The sequence below is a fragment of the Azolla caroliniana genome, unplaced genomic scaffold (genome assembly GCF_043228905.1).
Source record: "Azolla caroliniana isolate FFs.n. ecotype wild unplaced genomic scaffold, voAzoCaro1.0.p SCAF_6, whole genome shotgun sequence".
Taxonomy (NCBI): domain Eukaryota; kingdom Viridiplantae; phylum Streptophyta; class Polypodiopsida; order Salviniales; family Salviniaceae; genus Azolla; species Azolla caroliniana.
The window spans coordinates 20,515,163-20,538,833 of record NW_028230441.1 but is presented as its reverse complement, the minus strand read 5'-3'; the positions used below and the strand labels follow the sequence as shown (position 1 = coordinate 20,538,833).

The 23,671-nt window shown below is 39.4% G+C and overlaps 2 protein-coding genes across 2 annotated transcripts; both read right to left on the bottom strand.

The window, feature by feature from the left end:
• Positions 1–2,437: 2,437 nt before the first annotated feature.
• Positions 2,438–5,159, bottom strand: LOC147863293 (metal transporter Nramp3.2-like). Its single transcript, XM_087321563.1, has 4 exons — positions 4,574–5,159; positions 3,972–4,108; positions 3,208–3,860; positions 2,438–2,703 (listed from the first exon to the last, which is right to left on the bottom strand). The coding sequence occupies exons 1-4, from the start codon at positions 5,137–5,139 to the stop codon at positions 2,482–2,484; spliced, it is 1,578 nt and encodes a 525-aa protein (XP_087177689.1). The 5' UTR covers positions 5,140–5,159; the 3' UTR covers positions 2,438–2,481.
• A 13,965-nt stretch (positions 5,160–19,124) lies between these two features.
• LOC147863292 (protein EARLY FLOWERING 3-like) lies at positions 19,125–22,931 on the bottom strand. The gene is made up of 4 exons (XM_087320895.1): positions 22,636–22,931; positions 21,366–22,483; positions 20,852–20,903; positions 19,125–20,782 (listed from the first exon to the last, which is right to left on the bottom strand). The coding sequence occupies exons 1-4, from the start codon at positions 22,861–22,863 to the stop codon at positions 19,610–19,612; spliced, it is 2,571 nt and encodes an 856-aa protein (XP_087177021.1). The 5' UTR covers positions 22,864–22,931; the 3' UTR covers positions 19,125–19,609.
• Positions 22,932–23,671: the final 740 nt, after the last annotated feature.

Genomic DNA, 23,671 nt, shown 5'->3' with positions numbered 1-23,671 from the left:
TTGGAGTAGACTAAATTATCACTCAGTTGTTAAACACGTGATGAATACTTTTAATATTAATAACTATTGATTGGCATCTGACAACTAACGATATCGTTTCTACCGCAATCACGTACGGGGAACCAAAGATCCTAGCGGAACACGTTGCTTCACAATTAAGAAATAGAATTGCTTTTCGAAGGACGATGATAAGGACAAAACTTTTCAAACAAACAAAGTTCTAGAAAACCTCTGGAAAGATTTCCCAGCTTCTTGATAGTTGACTATCGACCAGATAGAAAAGTGTGTCCATCATCTAATGGATAGGACAGAGGTCTTCTAAACCATCTATTTAATCCCAACTATCGAATTCGATCTCGGACTTAGACATAGGAATAACACTCGACGGGAAGAACTCTCTAGTATTCCACCGAACCTACCGGGTATTCCAAATAGCCTCTGATTTTATGTAACGAGATTCTTTGCTCATCTTTCAGCGATGGGAGGAGCGGGTTCGCAGTTGCATCAACGAGATCTCGTTGTTCCTTGTCCAATTGTGCAAGTCCAATTAGGCGAATTTCATCTACCTTTACTTTGGCTTATCGTAGACGGGTTCGGGCCTTGGTTTGGTTTCAGTTCAGTTTGGATTTGAATTTCACAGTTTAGCAATTTCGACTTATGTGGTTTGGTTTAAAGGTTTATCAGTTTATTGGTTTGGTTTGGTTTTGATTTATGATAAACCGATTTGGTTTGGTTCTAAATTTTCCATAAACGGTTTGGTTTAAATGGCTTCATAAAATTTAAACAGTTTGATTTGGTTTTTCATATAAATAAATGGTTTGGTTTCAAGGCCAAGAAACCGAACCATGCCAATTGCTAGCATTCCCGATGATCTATCTCTCTCTCTCTCTCTCTCTCAAGTCAGCAATGGCTCAGCTCAAGCTTGAGGTTCCTTAACCGGTTTGAACTAGGTTTGGCAAGGCTCAAGCCAGAAGAACCATTTAGGGCCAACTCGGTTAATGCTTAAATGGTTTGACCAAACGAGTTAAGGCTTGACCAATTTAGGAACCGGTTCAAGTTTGAAAACTCTCAAACTAGTTAGGCAAATTGGTTAAGCCTTAACTGGTTTAGGAATCTGTTTGGTTGAAGTTCTCAAACCGGTTTGGTTTGGACAAGGCCAAACAGGTTAAGCTGAAATCGAACCATTGTCGATTCCTAGGTCTAGTCCCCAAGTCCCCATGTGTACTTGGGACTCCTGCTAAAAAATGTTAGCGTGTTCATCTCCTCCCAAGGACTCCTTTATGTATACCTTGCTTGGGGTACCCCATTGACATCTACCTCCGATGATGGTACCAATGTTGCATAGGCCTATGAGGCCCCTCTTTATTGTACTGGGTACATCTCCCTCAACAACGCCAAATATGACTCTCTCCAGACCAAGCTCAACTTCCGGCAATGTTTTATTGGCCTCTTTTCCTTTGTCATGCACGCTTCTCACATTGGCCAAGGTTTTTGTTTTCATCATCCCAACCTCCCTACTTACATAGACTAGGATTTGATTAACTTCTTAGGGATACTTTTTATTATTATTACTTGAACAATATTATAATTATTATCAGCCATTATTATACAAATTAAGAAGATCATTATCGTATAATCAAGTATATTACATCAATTACAAATGTAACACTGAGAGAGAGATATGCTCCTTATGTGGTTGTGTTGAATGACATACAAGCACCTTTGTTTGGTAAATTGAAGTTCATGAGATTGTGTGTCAAGGAATATCATCAAGAGACACTTGATGCATAGTATCTTGTTGACCATAAAAAATAAACATGTTGTATGTCAACCCTCAATGTCTAAGAAAATAAAATCAGAAACAATCTGGAATTACGAGTGAAGTATTCAACTTGAAAGTTATGCACAAGAATAGATGTAAAGCTAATGTCATGGAGGCCGAAATGGTAGGAATAATTGTATCAGGTGTGATGTGCAATTAGACTACGAACATATTTGGTTGAATTACCTTAATGGACTAAAAAGAAGCATGTATGATAATAATAAAAGGTGGAGTCATAATGCATTTGCTGAGAGTAAACCTTAACAATTGTCAATCTCCCAAAACCTTCCCTAAAACCCTAGAACCTTACTTAAATTTGGTTACAATTTTGCTTTTTGTCCCAAACCCCATTGAAGCTAGAGCTTCTACTTTCCCCATTCACCTATAGTTTCCTAACTTACTTAACATTGTGGTATCAAGGATGATAGTAATCGAGTTTATTAACAAAATGCAGATAAATTTTAGTAGCAACGAATTGTGGATGTCGAAATGAAATAATTGCTGTCACAATATTATTATACAAGTTTGAAGAAAGGGATGTCTAATTTTAGAGTACAAGTACGAGTAGAACTTCACATTTGGACATATTAATGGTTCATCAAGATTATAGCCAACAAATTGATGAACTTCACATTTGGAAATTCTACACAAAATTGGAGCTACCGATGCAAGCTATGGATCCATTTCTTGAGTGCTAGATGAATCCGGCTCTGGGAGTGTGATTGTACAATCAGGTAAACGATAAACAATATATACAATGTGGTCAGGACTGCGAGAATTGAAATCACAGTATTTGTTTCGGCAATGTATGTCGTACAAAACTCCACAAGAAGATAGACATTAATGGTCAGAACTAATGCAGCTATTAACCAGGATACAGCCTGCAACAGAAAAAACAAAAAAACTATTAGCATACTGTGAGTGTCTTCAATTCAATCAGCAAATCTCGCGAATGAAAAACCTGGCTATGGCAAGGCAAATCTACAACATTTCCAATGTAGGACACATTGAATCCCACGAGTTCGAGTATGAGCATTGGAAGTCCTGGTTCCAGCATCTACAAACACCTCATTCTCCCTAATAATCCCCAACTCTCATGAATGGGTAAATACCCCATTTTTGTTGTAAACCAATTGACTCATGGGCCAATTTTGGTCTTAGAAGACGTTAATATATCTTTCTTTCTTTCTTTCTTTCTCAATTCGTAACATATTTAGCGTTCTGGTTTGGCCCAGGTTTATTGAAGTCACAAAATCATACATAGTTCCTAGTCTAAACCTCATCAGAGTCATAGGCCACATTTTCCGAACTACACCCAATTACTATTAGTGCTTCATCATCACCAAATTAACCAGATCTACAATGTATATAAGAACAGCACATACCTGTAATAAAGGTCCGATCTTAAATACCCCCATGATATGCTCTTTTGATACCATGGATAGGAGGGGAATTAATGCAAATGGCAATTGGACTGACTGAAGGATGTTAAGCCACTCATTCAGTCGATCTAGCTCGTCATCTGAGCCATTAAATATGAGGGCAACTATCACTGTCGGAATAATCGCCACTGCTCGCGTGACAAAGGCCCTCATCCATTTCTTCACTTTCAAATTGAGGAAACCAGCCATAACAAACTGCCCTGCATATGTTCCTGTCATTGTACTACTCTGCCCCGCGGCTAATAGGCCAATGGCCCAAATGTATAATATTGGGAAATATCCACCACCATATTGCTCTTGAAGATACTCTCCTGCATTGACTAGACCAATGGATTCTGCGATGTCACTCCCAAAGAAAGCCTTGGCAAATACTGACACGACAAACAGATTGATCAAGAAGGAAATGAAGAGTGCCACGCAAGATTCGATGGTATAATATCGCAAGGCTTCGTTCACATGGGAGCTGCTACAGATATTGATCGATCGCGATTGAACTAATGCAGAGTGAAGGAAAATGTTATGCGGCATAATTAACGCACCCACTACTCCCACAGCCTGGCTGACCGCAACCGAAGGTATACGTGGAACAATGAGACCTGCATAGCCATAGGAAAGAAAGAAGCATTTGTCACTGTTTTGAGATTATCTCAAACAAAATAAATAGTTGGAACTGTAAGAGTTGGGGCACACGGACATGCCACACTCACCGACAGCTAAGTCTCTTGCATCTGGTTGAGCTTTGCCAAACATCCAAGCAAAAGAAACTGCCATGACTGAGATCAAAACACCAAAAAAGGCCTCCAGTTTCCTGATCCCATAGTTTTCTAGGAAAAGGAAGATAAACCTAAACCCAGGAAATGAAATGAAATGAAAGAAGCCAAGCCTAGTGAGATATCAACTAAAGAATGGGTGCTCTTAACTATTCATCAAATGAACTTCCCCAATGCTTGGTTTACTAGTTCTCTTTTATTTCATAGATACACATACAGACAGACATACAACAATACAATACAATACAATACAATACATACATGCATACATACATACATACATACATACATACATACAACAATACAATGCAATACATACATACATCCAATGCTATACAATACAATACAATACATGCATGCATGCATACATACATACATACATACATACATACATATACACACACATACAGGTTCTCGTGCGTGTGCATACACCTTTAGAGAGCTGCATCAGTTTTCGTGGGAATTAGCTTCAAAGAAATTGACAGGTAATTCACACTCCCAAGTGAAGGTGAAGGCAGTGCGCAGAAGATAGTACTTACCCATCTACTCCAGTTATGAGCACACCAGCCCACAAAGGAATGTAACCCCCGGACAAGATGCGCAGAGCAATGGCACTGCCGATGACTTCTTGGATATCAGCTCCGATGATGGCAAACTCGGTCATGATCCATAGAACAATTCGAGCCCAGACAGGGTATTCGTCTCTACAGAGCTGAGCCAGGTCACATCCTGTAGCAACTCCGACTCGAGCCGAAAGCATCTGAAGAACGAGACCCATTGCAGTGGCCCACAGGAGGAGCCATAATAGAGAGTAACCGGCCACCACACCTGACTGCAAGTCGCTTTCGATGTTCCCAGGATCCAGGTATGCGATACTCATGAGGAATCCGGGGCCTGTGAAGAGCCATAGCTTCTTCCATGAGAAAGGGGGGACCTTGCCATCGCCTCCCAAAGCTTCCAACGCGGAGAGCTTATCCTCCGAGCTATGGAGGAGGATGGCATCAACATCGATCTGCTCTTCTTTATCATACGCATGCTCTTCGTTTCTTGACCTGACAAGGAAAGCTTGTCGGGATTCATCGGAACTGTTAACGACAGAATCCATGGTAGGAGCAATACAACAAATCAGTGGAGGCTCATGTAGTGAAGGAAGCAGGGGAAGAATGAAGAAGAAGAAGAAGAAGAAGAGGCCATTCTGAGGGGGGGGAAGTGAGAAACATATGGTGACAGGATGGAGTCATGGCTGCTCCATCTCTTCTTCATTTCCATGTTCATTCTGGACATGGTGGACCCCTGCTCCCCTCCTCCATCACCATGTACATACACAACACACAGTATATTGCCCTGCATTCTGAATTTTTGTATGTATGTATGTATTGTACTGTATTGCATTGCATTGTATTGTATTGTATTGTGTATGTATGCATGTATATATGTATGTATTTTTATTGTATGTATATGTATGTATTGTATCGTCTTGTGTGTATGTATTGCATTGTCTAATGTGCGTGCTTGTGAGTGCGTGCGTGTGTATGTATGTATTGTGCGTATGTTTGTATGTATATATCATATATGTATGTACTGTATCATATGTATTGCAATGTATTGTGTGTGTATGTATGTATGTATACAAGTATGTATAGTATGTATGTGTGTATAGTATTGTATGGTACTACTACTATGGTGTGTATTTATGTATGTATAGTATTGTATGGTACTACTACCATGGTGTGTATGTATGTATGTATTGCAATATGTGTGTGTGTGTATTGTATTGTATTGTATGGTGTGTATGTATATATATTGTATGTATGTATGTATGTATTGCATTGTATTGTGTGTACTATGGTGTGTATGTATGTATTGCAATACGTGTGTGTGTGTGTGTATTGTATGGTGTGTATGTATATATATTGTATTTATGTATGTATGTATTGCATTGTATTGTGTGTACTATGGTGTGTATGTATGTATTGCAATACGTGTGTGTGTGTGTGTATTGTATTGTATTGTATGGTGTGTATGTATATATATTGTATGTATGTATGTATTGCATTGTATTGTGTGTACTATGGTGTGTATGTATGTATGTATGGTTCATACTATGGGTGGAGTTGTTATGTATAGAGTCTAGACATACATACACACAAGACAATATAATACATTGATGGCCTCAACGTCGGTTGAGTGTCCATATGTACATGTCGTGCTTGAGCCACTTGTCCCCCAGACTGTATATGTATATAGCTCTGGAACTTGTCCGCCTCCTCCGCTCATGCATGCATGCGCATCTGTTTACATGTTGTACATTAACATTAAATTGTAACAAGAATTGATGTTGTGCCCGACACCAAAATGACAACATCCTAGGCATATACTCCACGTATGACAACACTTTTTGCAATTTGCACAGTGCTTGTGTCCAAACTCTCATTTAAAAATATGTACTTTTTTTGTCAATGTTTACTATAGTGTTCACTCGAACTTTGTGAGTGAATCATCGCAAGTTTTGGTTTGCATCAATAAACACATCATTCTCTTGAAAGTGTGGAACGAATGAATTTGGTTGTGCATGCTTCCTTTCCACGATCGTTAGACAACAAGAAAGTTGGAAATGTTTTCTCGTAGCAAAGAAGGGTTGAAATACATTAAGGATGTGAGGATGGTCCTAAATGATCAATGCTACTTATTAAGCTTCAATGTCATGGTATATTGTAATCATCTAGGGCCCCATCATTTACACACATCAACATGGAGTAAACTTATAAAGTGAGGGAGTTGGCACTCCCCTAATTACCTCCCCCAAGGCCTAAATTGGACGGGTTAGTATTAAAGTTTTTTTACAGACATTTTTGAAAGATGTATGTCATATGACATAAGAGTGCAAAAATTAACATGTGTTTGACATATAAAATTTAAAAAACTTTATATTGTGGTGTGCATGTGATGCAACATTGTTATACATTTCATTACTATAAAAAGTATGCAAAGATACACAAATCACCATAACTACCTCACAAAGATAAAGAAATACATTAAGTAAATATTGTGTTACTGTTTTGTAAGCCAAAGCACAAACAATATACAATGTATCGACTATCATAATTCATTCTTGAGGTGATTGTGTAAATCAAATTCTCTTGAAGGGAACTCCGATGAAGCAGAAATGGCTTGGTCAAAGTTTTTGTTGAATTGGGGTGGTTCTCCTATAATAGTAAAATCATCGATAAGGCCTATATGGAACTACCAAGCACCAAGATGGTTGTTTCTACCAATGGCTTCCATTAGTGGACAGGAGATGTAAATATGTATAGTTGCGGTACAAGTAAGTTACCATGTAAAAAGAGTCGATGGGATACGAACTTTGATGTACTTCGTTTGCTAACTAATGTGAAGTAATGTTTTTTTGGAAAAATAAAATAAAAAAGAATAAAGATTTGAGAATATATAACATCATTACATAATATTATTTTTAAGTGTGTTGTACTAAATTATATAATATATTATTATACACACGTCATAATACATGTATGTATATATTTATATGTGGCATATATATATACATGGAAATTTAAATTTTAGCATGTCATTTGACATGTATAATTTTTAGGGACCTTTCACATTGAAAATGAAAAATTTTAACTCTTATATGTCACTTGAAAAACATTTTTGTTGGGTGTATGTTTTTTATGGGCAAAACATCCTTTGACAAGCATGACACCTGTCAAATTTTTCCCCTGAGCTACGCCTTCTTTATTTACAGAGAAAATAAACTATTCATGATTGAATGTTGAAGAAGATGATATTAGTATTCCTATCTTTATGGTTTCAAGAATCTTCAAATGCATTATGGCACTTTCACAAACCAAAATCTTAATGATAAAATAAGTGTTGAGATATCAAGCTCAACTATAGTTAGTTAGTTAGTCAACCACGTAACTTAGCAGTTACCTAGATAGAAGTAGTTAGAAGTGTTGACTATAACGCCTTAAATAAGACCTTGTACTTAAGTGGGATATTCTAGATCCTCTATGACTCCCAATTACATTTAATATAGGACTTACACCCTTGTACCTATCTATATTCTCCTCACACATATGCACCCTTTCACATGAAATCTATATATACCTCATTGTAGGTATTTTTGTATTTGATGATGCTTTTTAATATAGTTAATCATCCTCCATCTTGTCTCATTGTTCATAGTGTTAACTTCCTCTCACACACATACACACACATATCACTTAATCTTACACTTAGCTTAATCACATATAGGTACTAATTAACTCGTAGTTAATTACCTATCTCTTAACATTGTATCAGAGTGTGTGGTTTAAAATTACCACTAAGCCCACTCGACTCCGTGATTATGTGTTCGAGATGCCAACGACAAAATCCGGTTATACGCTACCGTAGTGCCGCTACATAGCACATGTACGTGGTCAAAGGAAGAAAAGTAAAAGAAGAGAAGACACTAATCAACATGAACACACAAATGGGTAGCTCACTCCCTAGTCAAAAGTTGAACCAGAGCAATTATTCATCTTGGGAGTACAAGATGAACCAATACCTTGTCAGCTAAGGGTATTAGAGCTACATCAACGACGCACTTGAAAACAAACCTGACATTACAAATTCAACTACCCAACGTGGGAGCAAGGAGCATGTCGAGTAATGTATTACTTGGCAACATGTGTCCACGACCACATGTTTAGCCACATTCGAGACACCAAGACGTCGAAAGAGGCGTGGGAGAACTTAAAGAAGACGTTCACTGCCAACACGACCGCCTAAAAGCTTCAACTCCGACAAGCGTTGAACAATATTCGGCAAAAAGATATCTTCGTGTTCAACTACACCGCCAAGATCAAGAGCATTTGTGACTTGCTTGGCTCCATCAACATAAACGTCGAAGAAGACGAGATGGTTCAAGTATGCTTGGACGGCCTCGCACAACGATTCGACTCGTTAAGGACGAAAATCTTGGCGAGGGAAAACCCTTTGTTCTTCGACCTTCAATCAATGTTATTGGTTGAAGAGAACCAAGACGTTAGAAGGACAAATGTTCTTCTCGAATTCGGATGGTGGTCAAGGACGAGGTCGATGCGGTAGAAGAGGTCGATTCAACCCATCTCACGAAGGGAACTCAAACCTTTGACAACAAGACGAAAGCCATCAAGGAACCTTCGGAAGAAGAGGGAGCTTCCATGCCGAACAAGGTCGGCAAATGAGGCCCGCAACTTGCAACTATTGCAGCAAAATCAACCACCGCGAGGAGTGCTGAAAAAGAAGAAACGAGTCAGCTTCCACAAGCCGACAACTCACAAACTACGCCAACAACTCCGAATACGATGGTCTATTCGTAATGAGACATAAAGTGAACTCTATGTCGGTCTTCGACTCCACGAGCACCTCCAATTGTAGTTCGTCGACTCCGGCACTTCGCATCATATGATGTCACACCAAGGGTGGTTTCGTGACTTAAGAACGCCAGACCGACCTGACTTCATAGAGACGGGAGACGACACCACACATCTGATTCGGCACATTGGCAATGTCCCATTCGGGAAAGAAGGTGAAGAAACTTGCATCAAGAATATCTTGCCCGTGCCCACAATAACGAAGAATTTGGTCTCGGTCGGGCAAATTGTGGAGCAAGGCATGCAAGTCCGCTTCAACAATGAAGGTTGTTTCATCGAGAAAGATGGCCGACTCATAGCTAAAGGACGGAGAGACGGTCGAATGTTCATCCTCAATTCGAACGCGATGAAATCGGCCATGTATGCCAAAGGTCTCAAAACCGAGACAAGCATCGAGTTGTGGCACAAGAGAATCGGCCACATCAACCTCCAACGGCTCCGAGCTATGCAAACAAAGGGAGTCGTCATTGGGACCTTTGAGTCAAAATGAGTTGACCGAGTGTGCGAAGCGTGTCAACTTGGCAAACAACATCGACTCCCATTCCCGAAGGAGAGCTACAAAAGCAAAGACCTCCTCAACGTCATACATTCGGATGTATGAGGACCGGCTCAAACGTCGATGATCGGTGGGTACCGATACTACGTCACCTTCATCGACGATTATTCCCACTACACATGGATCTTTACGATGAAGAAGAGGAGCGAAGTGCTCTCCCACTTCCAAAAGCTCAAGGGCCAAGTGGAGAAAGAAATCGGTCGACACATTCGATGTGTTACCGGCCGGCAAAGGAGTCCAGAGTGGGAAACGGAGAGTTATTTAAGTAGTAGGAATGTGGTTGTAATTAAGCTATGAGTGTGGACGGACGGACCGGAATCGGTATGCCGTTTCGGATCTGGACCGATCCCGAACAGGTGCGGATGGCACCATTTTGTAATACAGACCGGAAACCTATTTAAAGGCCCGAATACAATGTAATGGATAGCGGTTAATTAATAAAAGCCTAGCGTTGTTATCTCTCTGTGTTAATTGTCGTTCTGTCTTAATTGTTATATCTTACGCGTGTGATTATGAAAGACGATCATGCTAAGTAACTTAATGAAGTCGGATTAAGCGTTGAGTCTAATCCGGTTGCCGTAACACCCTTTGGTGAAGTGACTTCCGTAGACACCCTGTGTTAGGCCATTGTCCGGCCCTAAGAGTTAACACGATGCCTACGATCAAATGGAGACAAGGAGTACTTCTCTGACGAATTCATCTCCTACCTCCAAGGCCAAGGCATCCGGAGAGAATTCTCGTGCCGACACACAACCCAACAATATGGAGTTGCCGAAAGGAAGAATCGGCAAATACTCAAGGTAGCACACGTCATGATGCATGAGAAGCACATGCCGAACTTCTATTGGGCCAAAGCGGCATCCACAACCGTCTATCTCATGAACTAGTGCACCACTAATGGAGTGCATGAGCTAACTCCATACGAGGTCCTTGTCGGAAGGAAGTCGATCATGTCGCACCTCAAGGTGTTCAGAAGCATTGCAAATGTATGCATCCCCAACGAAAACCGACAAAAGCCTGACATGAAGTTGGAGAAATGTATCCTCATAGGATACTCATCCGAGAAGAAGGCATACAAGTGTTATAAACCTTCAACCCGAGCGGTTTGGGTGAGTCAAGACGTAGTCTTCGACAAATCAGCATCATGGTATAGACTTGATTCAGCCTCACCCGACCCAATCGAGGAAGAGTTGAACGTCAACTCAGAGGATGATATTCGGCCAAGCCTTTGTTCACCAAAGGACCGTCCAAGCTCTACCGAGCTAAGTGGACCACAGGAGCCTTCAAGCCTTCCAAGCACGTCGCGGCCAAGTTCGAACTTGGACAAAGGCAAAAAGGTAAGATGCCCGAGTACGAAGTCGATCATCCCGACGACAATGATTCAGATGTGTCGGCTCCCTCACTAGACAGTGATTTTGGTGTACCCATCATGCATACACCCGAAGTAAAGAAGGAGCTCACATCAGCAAGCGAAAAACTTCAACGCTCTTCTAGAGAGAATAATCTTGTCACTCAGCTCGGCTACAACGAGTACATGGCCCATCATTAAGCCTTCACGATGAAGGTAGCGGCCCAACAAGAGCCCGAGAGCCCAAGAGCTCATGACCCATGATGGGTGGAACCAGTCGGCCTTCGCCCAATTCACACTACAAGCCTTCATCACCGGCTTGAGGGAGAGGAACTGAGACTGGTGGAAAGGCCGAAGAAAGCCAAAGGCCAAACGGAAGCCGACGAAAGCCAAAGCGGACGTTGGATGCCTCACACTTGAGCTTGAGGGGGCGTGTTGAGATATCAAGCTCAACTATAGTTAGTTCGTTAGTCAACCACGTAATTTAGTAGTTACTTAGATAGAATGCAGTTAGAAGTGTTGACTATAACGCCTTAAATAAGACCTTGTACTTAAGTGGGATATTCTAGATCCTTCGTGACTCCCAATTACATTTAATATAGGACTTACACCCTTGTACCTATATTCTCCTCACATATATGCACCCTTGCACATGAAATCTATATATACCTCATTGTAGGTATTTTTGTATTTGATGATGCTTTTTAATATAGTTAATCATCCTCCATCTTGTCTCATTGTTCATACTGTTAACTTCCTCTCTCTCTTCCTCTCACACACATATCACTTAATCTTACGCTTAGCTTAATCATATAATTAGGTACTAATTAACTCGTAGTTAATTACCTATTTCTTAACAATAAGCTTACAACGTATGGAGGCTTTTGTATTCCACTTAAGGAATCGGTATTCCTATTGAGACGCTTATTGAGTGCCCATTGAGAAAGATTATTTTGTCTCATTTTGTGTGGTGTGTAAGGGAGTCTAATCACTTTAGTGTATGATGGCCATTTGACAAGTGTGAAACAACTAGAAGCCATATGAAAATTAAATATACAATATTAACTTGTTGGACCAATTTAGAAGGGCAAGTGTTTTTGGTTAGGTTGCCCAATAAAAAAGATATTAAAGTTGAGTGATGGGTTATTGACATTGTCGCAAAGGTATGTGTATGCATGTGAAATGTGATTGAGACCACTAGTGACTTGAACCAGGGAAGATGAGTTTGGCATAAGTCGATGACTTTTAGACCCTCGTCACTATCGAATCTCGATTATAGTTAGTCCCAATTTCCTTTAGATGTTCTTAATTTGACTTCAATTGTTTTATTATGAGAGAGAGAGAGAGAGAGAGAGAGAGTGTGTGTGTGTGTGTGTGTGTGTGTTATGTACACATAACGTAGGTGAGGGTAGGTCACTAATATTTACATAAATGAAGGGTATGTTCATTAATGTTAAAAAGGGACTAATGTGATTGGATAGAAGGAATGATAGGTGCATTCACTATCATGATCTAAACAACCAATGAATGGAAAGTCTTTTAGAAAGACACATCTATTCAAGGGGCTTAGGAAGAGGTATAAATATGAGGCTTAGCTACCCTCATAAGGACATTACGTCCGAAGAACAGTCTCAGACACTAGTGGTATAGGTTAGGCTTTCATCACAATGATCGCGTTAATCTCTTCCAAGGTATTAGTCATCCTAATATCCGGTGATATAGGACGCCAATGGTAGGTTGGCTATGTCTTGATCATAGCTCGAGGGTGGTCGGGTGGAACGGGTTCTTCTATCCAATATATTTACCTTATTTTACTTTATTTTGGTTTATTGATTAATATCGACCCTTAACTCTGTGTGTGTGTGTGTGTGTGTGTGTGTGTGTGTGTGTGTGTGTGTGTGAAAATCTACCAATTAATAATTAGGTAATTAAATAGGGTTAATTAGGATCTAATTATGTGAGTATTGATAAAGCAACAGAATATTATATGATTTGTGTGTGTGTGTGTGTGTGTGAGGAAGAGAGAGAGGAAGATACACTTATGAACAATAATATAAATGGGGGATGATTAACAAGAGTGTAGCCAAAGACCTTTCCTCTATATTAATAAGCATCATCAACTTACAAAAATACCCACAATGAGATATATATACAACTCATGTGCAAGGGTGCACATGTGTGAGTAGAATATAGGTACAAGGATGTAAGTCCTATACTAAATATACTTGGTAGTGGAGGATCTAGAATGTATCCCCACTAACGTACAAGTACAAGATCCTATTTAAGGGTTTAAGGTCAACACTTCTAACTAGATTCAAGTTATGTAATTACTAAGTTACATGGTTGACGAAATAGTTAAACCTAGTTGAGCTTGATATCTCAACACTACCCTATTTCAATAATTCCTAAATAGCCAATTTCAAGATGCAATTAAGGATAAAATCTTCAACCCCATCACATGGGGTGACTAGGATAAAAGAACGATGAATGAAATGAATATAGATCAAGGAAGATGACAATGTGTTGTTTGGAGATCCTTGAGTTTTGGTATAGAAAGCTTACAATCGACGACCACGTCCCCTCTTGTCATTGTCAACCTCCTACATTCCCTCTTGATCTGCCAGAATCTTCTAGAACTTTCGTTTGAATCCACTAGAGCATGCACATCTCTAGAACTTTGTTTGTATGCATGCCTCTCAAACCTTGTATAAATATGTGTGCATCCCTTTATGGGGAATAACACCAATTACAAAATTCATAACTCAAAACAGCAATGTGATGTGGAAGTGACGTCGACACGTCACATGGTTTCAAGTATTATGACGAGCATCGATCGATGAACTACCTCTAGCGACAACAATTACTCCACCTATACTCGTCCTTTTCTTCTTTTGTTGTACTCCTCATCAGTGTGCAGTAGAGGGAGGGGGTCATTTCCCCCTTCTGTGGAGTTTAAATTCCATGAAGGGTTTGGGTCATCATGGCCCACCCTTGAAGAGTCTATTCGTCATGTGTACCATCCCAGTGTCTTGAAAACGCACATGCGTGAGCTACTCGCGCGAGGTCATGAGGGTCTTGGACTAGGGAGGACACAAGGGCTAAGATAGCACAAATGATAAGGGACTTGTAGGCTCTTAGGAGTCAAAGCTCCTAAGTGACATAGATTCACCAGAGTTCCAAAGTCAATGAGAGCCTAGAGCCAAGAGGAGCCCAAAGTTGAGGAGAGAGTAGAGTCAAATGGTAAGTAGAATCGGAGAGAGAGTGTGTGTATGTGTGTCCTCTTTTCTCATTCACTCTCTCACAAGTAGGTGGTGATTAGTGCAAGAGGTTAGAGTAGAAACAAGTGATTAATGTAATAGACACGAAATTAAGGATTGACCAACAAGATTAAGAAAGTGAAGCTTAAGTTTTAGGTCAAAAACATTCAATTAAACAAGAAAACCCCTTATAACTTTGGGGTTACATTGGTTTGAGTGGACGAATACAACCGTGGTGGCAATGCCAACCACTAATTATGCAACGAAGATGGAAAGAAAGGTAGGAGAGGAGGGTTGAAGCTCCCAATGAAGGTGAGCCGAGTGGGTCGCCGAGGCCACAGCTACCACTACGACTTCACGAGCCGAGTTAGAGTTCACAAGCCACTCCATACTCCCTTCGAGCGACTAGCATAAGTGCTTGCTAAACTATGACTCCTTGAAGCCTCCAAACATGTAGAACGTAGAAGAGCATTCGAAACGCAGAACAACAACAACAAAATGCCCAGCAACGAACTAGACAACCAAAATATGCCTTCTTCACCTCCTTTTATAGGGAAGGGGGGAGAGCCTTAGATGTTGTTACTTCAAAATGATAGGAGAATACAATTTTGTCCTTGATTTTCAATAGGGATTTTGGAATCTCCACCCTCATTTTTTGTGTAAGCATGATTCACATGTACTAGCGCGCCCCTTTTCTTTCTCTTCCTTTTTCACCTTTTTTCCCTTTTTCTCAACACGCTTCCGCCCTTCTTTTTTCCATTTTTTACCTTTGGCCACACCACATCACGACGGAACACCAAGTTTCGACAAAACTCCTTAAGGTTGTTATTGTCTTTATAATTTCTCGATCAAAGCTTAGATTTGCGACCTGAAAATTTTGTCAAAAACATCACGAAGATCTCAAGGAGTTGATGTATTGAGCACTTCGATGTGTAGATTCGAAATCTTCCTTCCATCAAAATTAAGGTAATTTATCGTGCATATTTTCGACCCAAAAATTTTGCTTTGGTCATTACTAGATGGAGAATTGGATGAACTCAAGTTTATGATTCCATCTCTTCTCCCAAATTCAAGAAATTTTGGTACATAGATTTTTGAGGAAAACCTCGAACTCTTGCATTGAACTTTCAAAAGCTTAAGGGCAAGATGCAAATAAATTTAACAAAAAATTACCCTATTTCAATCATTCTTAATGGCCAAATTTCAAGATACATGACTGGAATAAAATTGTTGTGAATATAATGAAAAGGGATCAAGGAAGATGATAGTTTCTTGGGAGGAGATTATCAAGTTTTGGAAAATCTTACAATCAATAAGCCACGTCCCCTATTATCATTGTAGGTCTCCTACACGCCCTCTTGATTCACTAGAATCTTCTAGAAATTTCTTTGTATGCATGCCTCTCTAAACCCTAAAGACCAATTACAAAATTCATAATTCAAGTCCTTTCCTCTCATTCTCTTCTTTCTTAGCCATTGTTTTCCTTTCTCTATTCTTGAGTCAATATTGGCCTCCTCCATTTCACATAATCCCTCATTCGTGACAATGATGACAAGATGGAATCATGCCCTCTTCGTCTTTGTCTTCATCTCCATCTTCATTGCAGACATGGTGGACCCCCTTCCCTTGCTCCACACATTATTAGTTCTCCATTTTTTAGTCTATGAATTAATATACATAAGAACTCGACCCTAAGTATCGATGGCCCTTAATCCACGCTATTGTGGACACTTCATAGTCTTGAAGTGTATTGGTTCATCTACATATTGCCTCAATCTTCTTATTGATGTTGACGTTCATCCGATTTTATATGTTAGTTACCCTCGAAAGAACTAGTGGGTTTCAACAACATAGTAACTATTAAAAGATCTGGTAATACCAATGGGCCCATTGCTATTTGGTAAATCAAAAAGATTTATCCTCTGAACTTCATTTGCTAGAAAAAATCTTCAATGCTCAAACTAAACAATTGATATCTAAACAAATATGAGAGTTCAAAATTAAATGGACAAGATCAAACTTGTGTGATACCACACAGGAGAAAGAGCATTTTCTTAAATCCAACTTTATCATTGGAAGAAGTCAATGTTTCAATAACCTGGCATATGTTATACACATCGTCTTAAGGACCAATTCTATAAGTAATTTCAATGGGATAGGGGTAGGATGGTTGGGAAGCCGGTTACCTTAAGAATCGGGACAAACCCACAAGGATCTATGACACATGGGAACATGTAGGTTATCTATGAGCCTTACCTATTGGGCTATATAAGGGAACTACCTTCCCCTTGTTACGGAAAGAAATGTTATATTCATTAGTTTTAACAAACCTATAAAGCTTAGATGTCTAACTTAAAACATTGGTCATAGGCCAAATATATGTAAGAAATGTGGGCATATTGTAATTTGTGGAGGACCACCCTTCATTAGACAAGAATGGTTAATGGGCAATGGGCATGTAACAAAAAGGGGGGCCTTTAGGGTTCCCAATTATATAAAATGGTAAGAGCTCTAATGTAAATGTGCCTTTGGGTGCCCTAATTTTGGGGCTACCTTTGGTTTTCATTCTCTCCGTCTTACATCCACTTAGAGCCTCTTTCCTACATGTAGCTTTTCCACCTAATTGATTGAGATATACATGTTTCTTATATTGTAATTATCTATTTAATTGCAACTAATATATTTCTTAATTAGTGTACTAATTAGGTATGTGTTAATTTTTAATAAACTTAAGAAGAATTTTAGGTTTCCATAGTTGCATGAGTGAAGAGGTGAGTGTTTTTATGTGTTGATGTATGACATGCGCTTTGCCATTAATGAGTGACTGACATCCCTGAGTCCCTCGATTAACCCATTGAAAGGAAGGTGACCCCTCGAGACTTGTAATGGCCCTTGGAAGAGCACTACTCCAAGGTATGAGTCATGTCTGATTCATATGGTTTAGAAATCAATTCTCCTATGAATTGGAACAAACCCAGAAGGACTTATGACACATGGGAACACATGGTGATCAATGAGCCTTAAGTGTTGGGCTATATAAGGGGACTAACTATCCCCTTCATTATAGCATGTTGAGGGAGGTTGAGACTCTATTATTAAGGTTACACTCTCTTGTTCAAATCCATTATTCAACTACTAAGTTATAAAGTAGGGTAACATTCGGTGATAAGGGACACATGGATGGTACTTTATGTTTGTCTCATGTCCTTCACTCATGGGTGATTGGTGTAGTTAAACACCCTTTGTTGATGGAAGTGATGATTTCAAAAGAAGGATAAATCACCCAAAACTCATGCAAGAGTTGTCAATGATGTTGTGTTATTCCCATATACTTATGATGATATGAAACTTGCATTAGAAACATTCCATCAAAGCGATGAGCTAACTATAAACATGGATAGAACAAAAATGATAGCAATAGTGCAATACAACCAAGACATTGCCCCACTTTCAGATACAAGGTAAAACCAATACAAGTGAGATAAATACATTGGTATTAATGACTCATCGACAAATAGGTGGAAATATATATGGCATGACTCTAGACTTCAAGCAAGTTGGAACAAATATTTTATCTTTGGGAATCAATGTGCCACAATGAGAAGTGAGATTGATATTATTCAATGATATGGTGGTCCAAGTAGTGTTATATGGATTGGTAAGTGTGGGGTGGCACCATCTCCCTTAATGCATGGATTAAAATATAGAAATTTCAAATATTGTCTTGGCTACATGATTGGGAGTTAAATCTGTAACACTTATCTTATAATGCTATTAGAAATAAGTGCTTGGCCAACAAAGGTGCTACCCATGCAAATAGTATACGTGCATATCGTAGAAGTCAAGAATAAGCTTGATCAAATATTGCCAAAATAAGCTTGGAACATGCACACAAGGTATAAAAAACTAAAAGATCAAAATCCTCTCATTTGGTTAGGTGATGGACATTATGAAATGGTTTAAGAGATATAAAATAAAAGATATATTGGAGCTCTTAGGTGATGTTATGAAGTATGTGATCATTGAGGATAGATTACTAGAGGCACTAAAGAAGAAGTGGCAAGATTGTAAAATATCAAAATTGCAGGGCTACATTGCAAATGTTAACCCTCAATATCGACCCCAAAACATATATTGTAAAAATGTCAAATCATATACTATCACATATTACCACCCCCTTGAGGCTTTTTTCTCGAAGAGCCTTAACACTTCTTTGAACACATTCACACAAGTTACATGCTCAGGTAGCATCATGACATCATCACCCATGTATGAAGATATGCACGGTATACAATGAAAACCTAGTGGAGGTTGAATCACTTCTTGAAAATTGTACAAGCCAATACAACAGAATTTAGCAAATAGAAACTGAACTACATATCCATTTGCATATAATGCTTGCACAATGTCTAATGCATAGAAAATGTACTTTACAAGTTGGGAGATAAATTTATGCATGTTTACAATAACCTATACCAAATAATATATGAAAATTGTACTCAGCAAAGTACAATTAGGAAAGCAGGGTTTAATGCTTATATTGCAATTAGCTCAACAAAAGTCATGTCTCATCAGCAAAGCCAGTGTTTCAAAGTTCATTATTTGTACATTGATATCATTAAGAACAAGATGTTATGTTACATCAAATAAACGGAAAATAAATAGTTAGCATTACAACAAAGCATGTGCTTTCTGAACCTCAAGAAGAACTGGAAACTAAGAGAGTATATTTTGTATGCTCATAGAAATACCAGGTGCAAGGTTTGTATCAAAATTAAATGGACAGCAGCAGCATCAATGTCTTTCACAATTCTATGTTTGTCAGAACATTCTACATAGCACTGTATTAGCTCAGATGGCTTTGCCATGATTAAGCATTGAGGAGTAGTTCAATGTTGATGGATAATTGGGCTGTAAGCCTGAAACATATAAAATTAAAATGCACACATCATAGAACATCAAGAGAAGATACAATAGCACAGGTCAAACCATCTCTATTGCTGCCTCTCACGTTGAAGAGACAGTAAAATTCCTGCAGCAGATTGAGTCGTAGATACTGCTGGATGAGGGACAGCCTTGATTACTCGCCCATGCTGTTCCTCAGTTTTCCCTTTCTTTGCTTTACCCCTACCATCTAGACTTACTAGAGGAAAAAGTTGCAAGCCACCATGCTCAATACATTTTTCCAGCGATATGTTTCTGACAGACACTCGAGCACCTTCCTTCCCATGCAAATCTTTAATCCAGCCCATCACATTCCTAGCTGAATCTTCTTCTTCCAGAGACCTAGCATTCTCCTGAAATTGTGCATTACAAGATTGATGTCCCCCTCTTAATTCCAAACCCTTCTTGTCATGGTGTTCATTGCTAGAAGTTTTTGCATTAGACACTTTCCGAAGAACAGAAGGTGATGAATTTTCACTTTGATGGGTATGATGCACATTCATCCCCAATTGATATTGCATGCCAGGGACACTCAATGTCCTCATGCTAGGTAATGTTGTTGAAGATTGGTTAACCGATGCTCCAGAGCCAGTAGGAACATCTTTCACAAGTCCAGCTATATGTGCTCCATCATAAGGAGTGAAATTCCAAGATCCTTGCATGCCTTTGGGAACATTAATAGGGTTGTGCCCTACAGACGGATCGAAATTATTTGATGAACCTACAGACCCATAGTTTTGGTGCATATCTGGTAAGCTTGGTCCATAGTATGGAATACCGAAAGGAACCATAGGTGGCATTGGTCCTGGCATTGCTGACCCATATGGCCCTCCAAATGGTGGTGCTGCAAAAGGAGGATGAAACATAAAGGGCCTACCTTGTACATCCATTGGACTCATCCACTGCCCCATTCCCATACTTGGATATCCCCATGCACTTACTCCATGACTAGATGGAGGTATGGATTGGTTTAATCCAGCATCATTACTAGTAGCCTGCTGTTCCAGCTGATTTGAAACAATTTCAGGGTGCCCTTCTGTCTCATGTAGCTGACTCTCTCCCCCATCTCTAACATTAGAAACCGTATTTTGTTTTTTTTCGCTAAAGCAATTTGCTCTTTCCAAAACATTGCTATATGGAGATTCATCTGATTCCTCAATTGCTCCAAATTGCATTTCTTCATCCATGAGAATTCCAGGAGTCTCTGCCAGCAGCTGCTGAACCTGTTAAAATATTAACATGTAAGGCAAGATGGCTGGCGTAATACATTAAACCAGAATAAATCAGCATACCTTAATAAGCTTGTGGAGCTGGAACACTTGGTCTGAAAATACCCGTTGTTGCCTGCAGCACATACAACATGAATGCATAAATCATAAGGATTGACTTACATAATATGTATGGAAGCTCCACCAACACCACGAAAGATGCTCAAGTATTGAAAACTAAAAAATTATCTAGTTGAGATAGCTCCAAAGTCCTAATTTACAACCTCTGTGCCTGGCAAAGTTCATACTTGGCCCTCTTCTAGTACTGCAAATAGGGTTACTTCAAACAGAATGCTAAGGAGTCATGAGTCTGCAGATTTGGCTTCTTGAGACACATTGCCATACACAATGAAGGCCCTGGAAGCCCTTATGACGCAGATACCGAGATGAAGTGTTAGCTATTTAGCGCTATAGTTCTTGACTGACTTCTTCAAAATGTGGAATTGTTTTCATTTTTCAGGAAATACATTTAAATATTGTCCAAGGAGACAGCACAACAATGGTAATAAAGTATTTCAGGAAAAATTGGAGAACTCACCGAAGTAGTGCTTTACGAGCTTTCCAAAACTGCTGCTGTCCAACTGCACGAATCACATCTTTTGGCTTGATGGTTCGTTCAGGCAGTGAGGCACTTGCTGATGCGGGAGTATCCTCTGAATTGTCATCCTTCCCAACTCCAGGTTGGGATGGTCCATTGTCTAAAAGCTTTGATAGTTCACCAACTTCATAAATAGTATTTGACTCTCCAGAAACTTCACGTGTTCTTTTAACACTGTTCACAACTGCATTCCTGCTTTCATTACTAGTTCCCTTTTCCTGGTGTTTAGGGATACCACACTTTGTCATATCTTTGGCAAAACCTGGCATTGGGGTCTGTTGTTCATTTGGAATACTCTGTAAAGTACTGAAGACTGCACTTCTACCTGCTAATTTTTCGTCTCTTTTTTTCATGGTTGTACATTTGATACCATTTCCACATTCGTTAGATATTTCAGGTTCGGCTGTAGATTGACACTCTGGCTGTTGTGCTTCATCGACCAATGTTGATTGTTGGCAGGATTGCACAGGCAAGGTGAGTGATCCAGCACTCTCATCTTGTTCATCAAATGACTCATAAGCACTCTGCCTCATGCCACTTTCAGCAATCAGAAAAATCACGTTGTCCTCACTCTTGTCAAGATCAGGAAGTTCAACACACTGGCTCTCCGCAAGTGGGTATTCTGACCCCACATCCACAATACAGGTTGAAGTTGATTTGTCCAAATCAGCAATTTCAGGATGTTTCTGTTGAGAAACAGGTTTGGAATAAGCTGTCTTTTTCCCAGTAATATTAGCAGCAGGCACCACTATGGGTACATTAAGATCAGACGCAACCTTTTCTTTCTTTTCACATTTGCTCCTTGCATTACAACTCTCACCATGTTTTGGCATCCGTTTTGAAACTTCAAAAGAGGAGGATTTCTCAAGTTGTTTGGGTGCCCTCTGTGCTTCATCCCCAGTGACTACAGTGCTATCACAACTCATATCACCACTGCTTATGCCATAGGTTGGCCGAGCATACACAGGACCTATATGTTGGGAGGTTCCACAGGCTAGTGGAGGTTGCATGTAATAAGGAGGGTAAGGGTGCTGGTACTCACCTAATCCATACTGAACCTGAACAATCAAGACTCACAAGTATGCCCTTAATATTTCTTCAATGATTATAATACACGAAATTCTGTACCAAAATATACAAGTAACTTTGCAACATTTAATTTATGAAATGGTGTAATATATATTAGCGTATAATATCAAATGATGGTAACCTGATGTTCTCGGTGAGAACCAGCGCTCGTTGTCTGATTGCGCTTAACAAATCGGTGAGATGGAACAGTGAATTGCTCATAAAGAGCCATTTTATTTCGGGGTGGTGCCCTTGGTCCTGCTTTCTCTGTCTCATTAATATGCAGCCTTGGAAAAAGCGGTTCATTTTCACCATTTGTAGCTCCTTTCACTTGACTGTACTTTATAGCATCAACTTTTGAACTATTCATGGTTGCTAGAAAGTTCTTTCAGTATCAAGCTTCCAATTCTTACCCTGTTACATACGATAATAATATTGAGATCCTGTACGTCAAATTATGCCTCAAGATGACTTTCACAGATCTCTCTCTATGGGATGACATGTAACAATATGTATGGAAGCTTTATATGCAAGATGGGATAACGCCTATAACATTTGCGCATTGAAACGCCATATACAGCTTTGTTTCATCAACTAAGATAGGTTTCAAGAAAATGCCTTCAAAGTAGCATTAGAGGGACTTGCGTTGGCTTTCGTTTAATGCATGTGTATCTATTGAAGATGTTAATAGCGGGGCAAAATGATGTCTAATGGCAAAGCAACAGATGCAACTTTAATGACAAGTGAGCTCGTGAAATGGAAAAGCCAGCAAACTCGTCAATGGATAGCAATGTAATGGATGAAGCTATCAAACAAGGTTTTCCGTAAGATTGGCTCATGAATTATCCAACTATAGAAATATCATGGTTAGTTTAGTTATGGTCAAGTTATATAGCACTATCAAGGAACAAAAGATTAACTCATGGGCTGAAGAAAATTATAGCAAAGGCATCCACTCTCTCCCACACTCTTTGGTCTATGCATCAAAAAACTTGAAGAAGCAGTAAATAAGGCTACAAAAGAAGGATTTGATGGCCCAAAAACATGTGAGCTTATTTCTTTACTCTTACATGCCGATGATGTTGTTTTATTCTCATATACTTTGGATGATATGCAACACTTACTTGATGTATTGGACACATTCTGTCAGATCAGTGAGCTAACTGTTAATGATGATG

What these genes read in the sequence shown, in the direction of transcription:
- LOC147863293 (XM_087321563.1), bottom strand. Translation starts at nt 5,139, where the DNA reads ATGGATTCTGTCGTTAACAGTTCCGATGAATCCCGACAAGCTTTCCTT. An exon ending in CTCATAACTGGAGTAGATGG is followed by an intron (nt 4,109 to 4,573) that starts GTAAGTACTATC and finishes TCCTGGGTTTAG; the next exon opens with GTTTATCTTCCTTTTCCTAG. An exon ending in AGATCGGACCTTTATTACAG is followed by an intron (nt 2,704 to 3,207) that starts GTATGTGCTGTT and finishes TTTCTGTTGCAG; the next exon opens with GCTGTATCCTGGTTAATAGC.
- LOC147863292 (XM_087320895.1), bottom strand. Translation starts at nt 22,863, where the DNA reads ATGAATAGTTCAAAAGTTGATGCTATAAAGTACAGTCAAGTGAAAGGA. An exon ending in GTTCTCACCGAGAACATCAG is followed by an intron (nt 22,484 to 22,635) that starts GTTACCATCATT and finishes TTGATTGTTCAG; the next exon opens with GTTCAGTATGGATTAGGTGA. An exon ending in AGCTCCACAAGCTTATTAAG is followed by an intron (nt 20,783 to 20,851) that starts GTATGCTGATTT and finishes ATATTTTAACAG; the next exon opens with GTTCAGCAGCTGCTGGCAGA.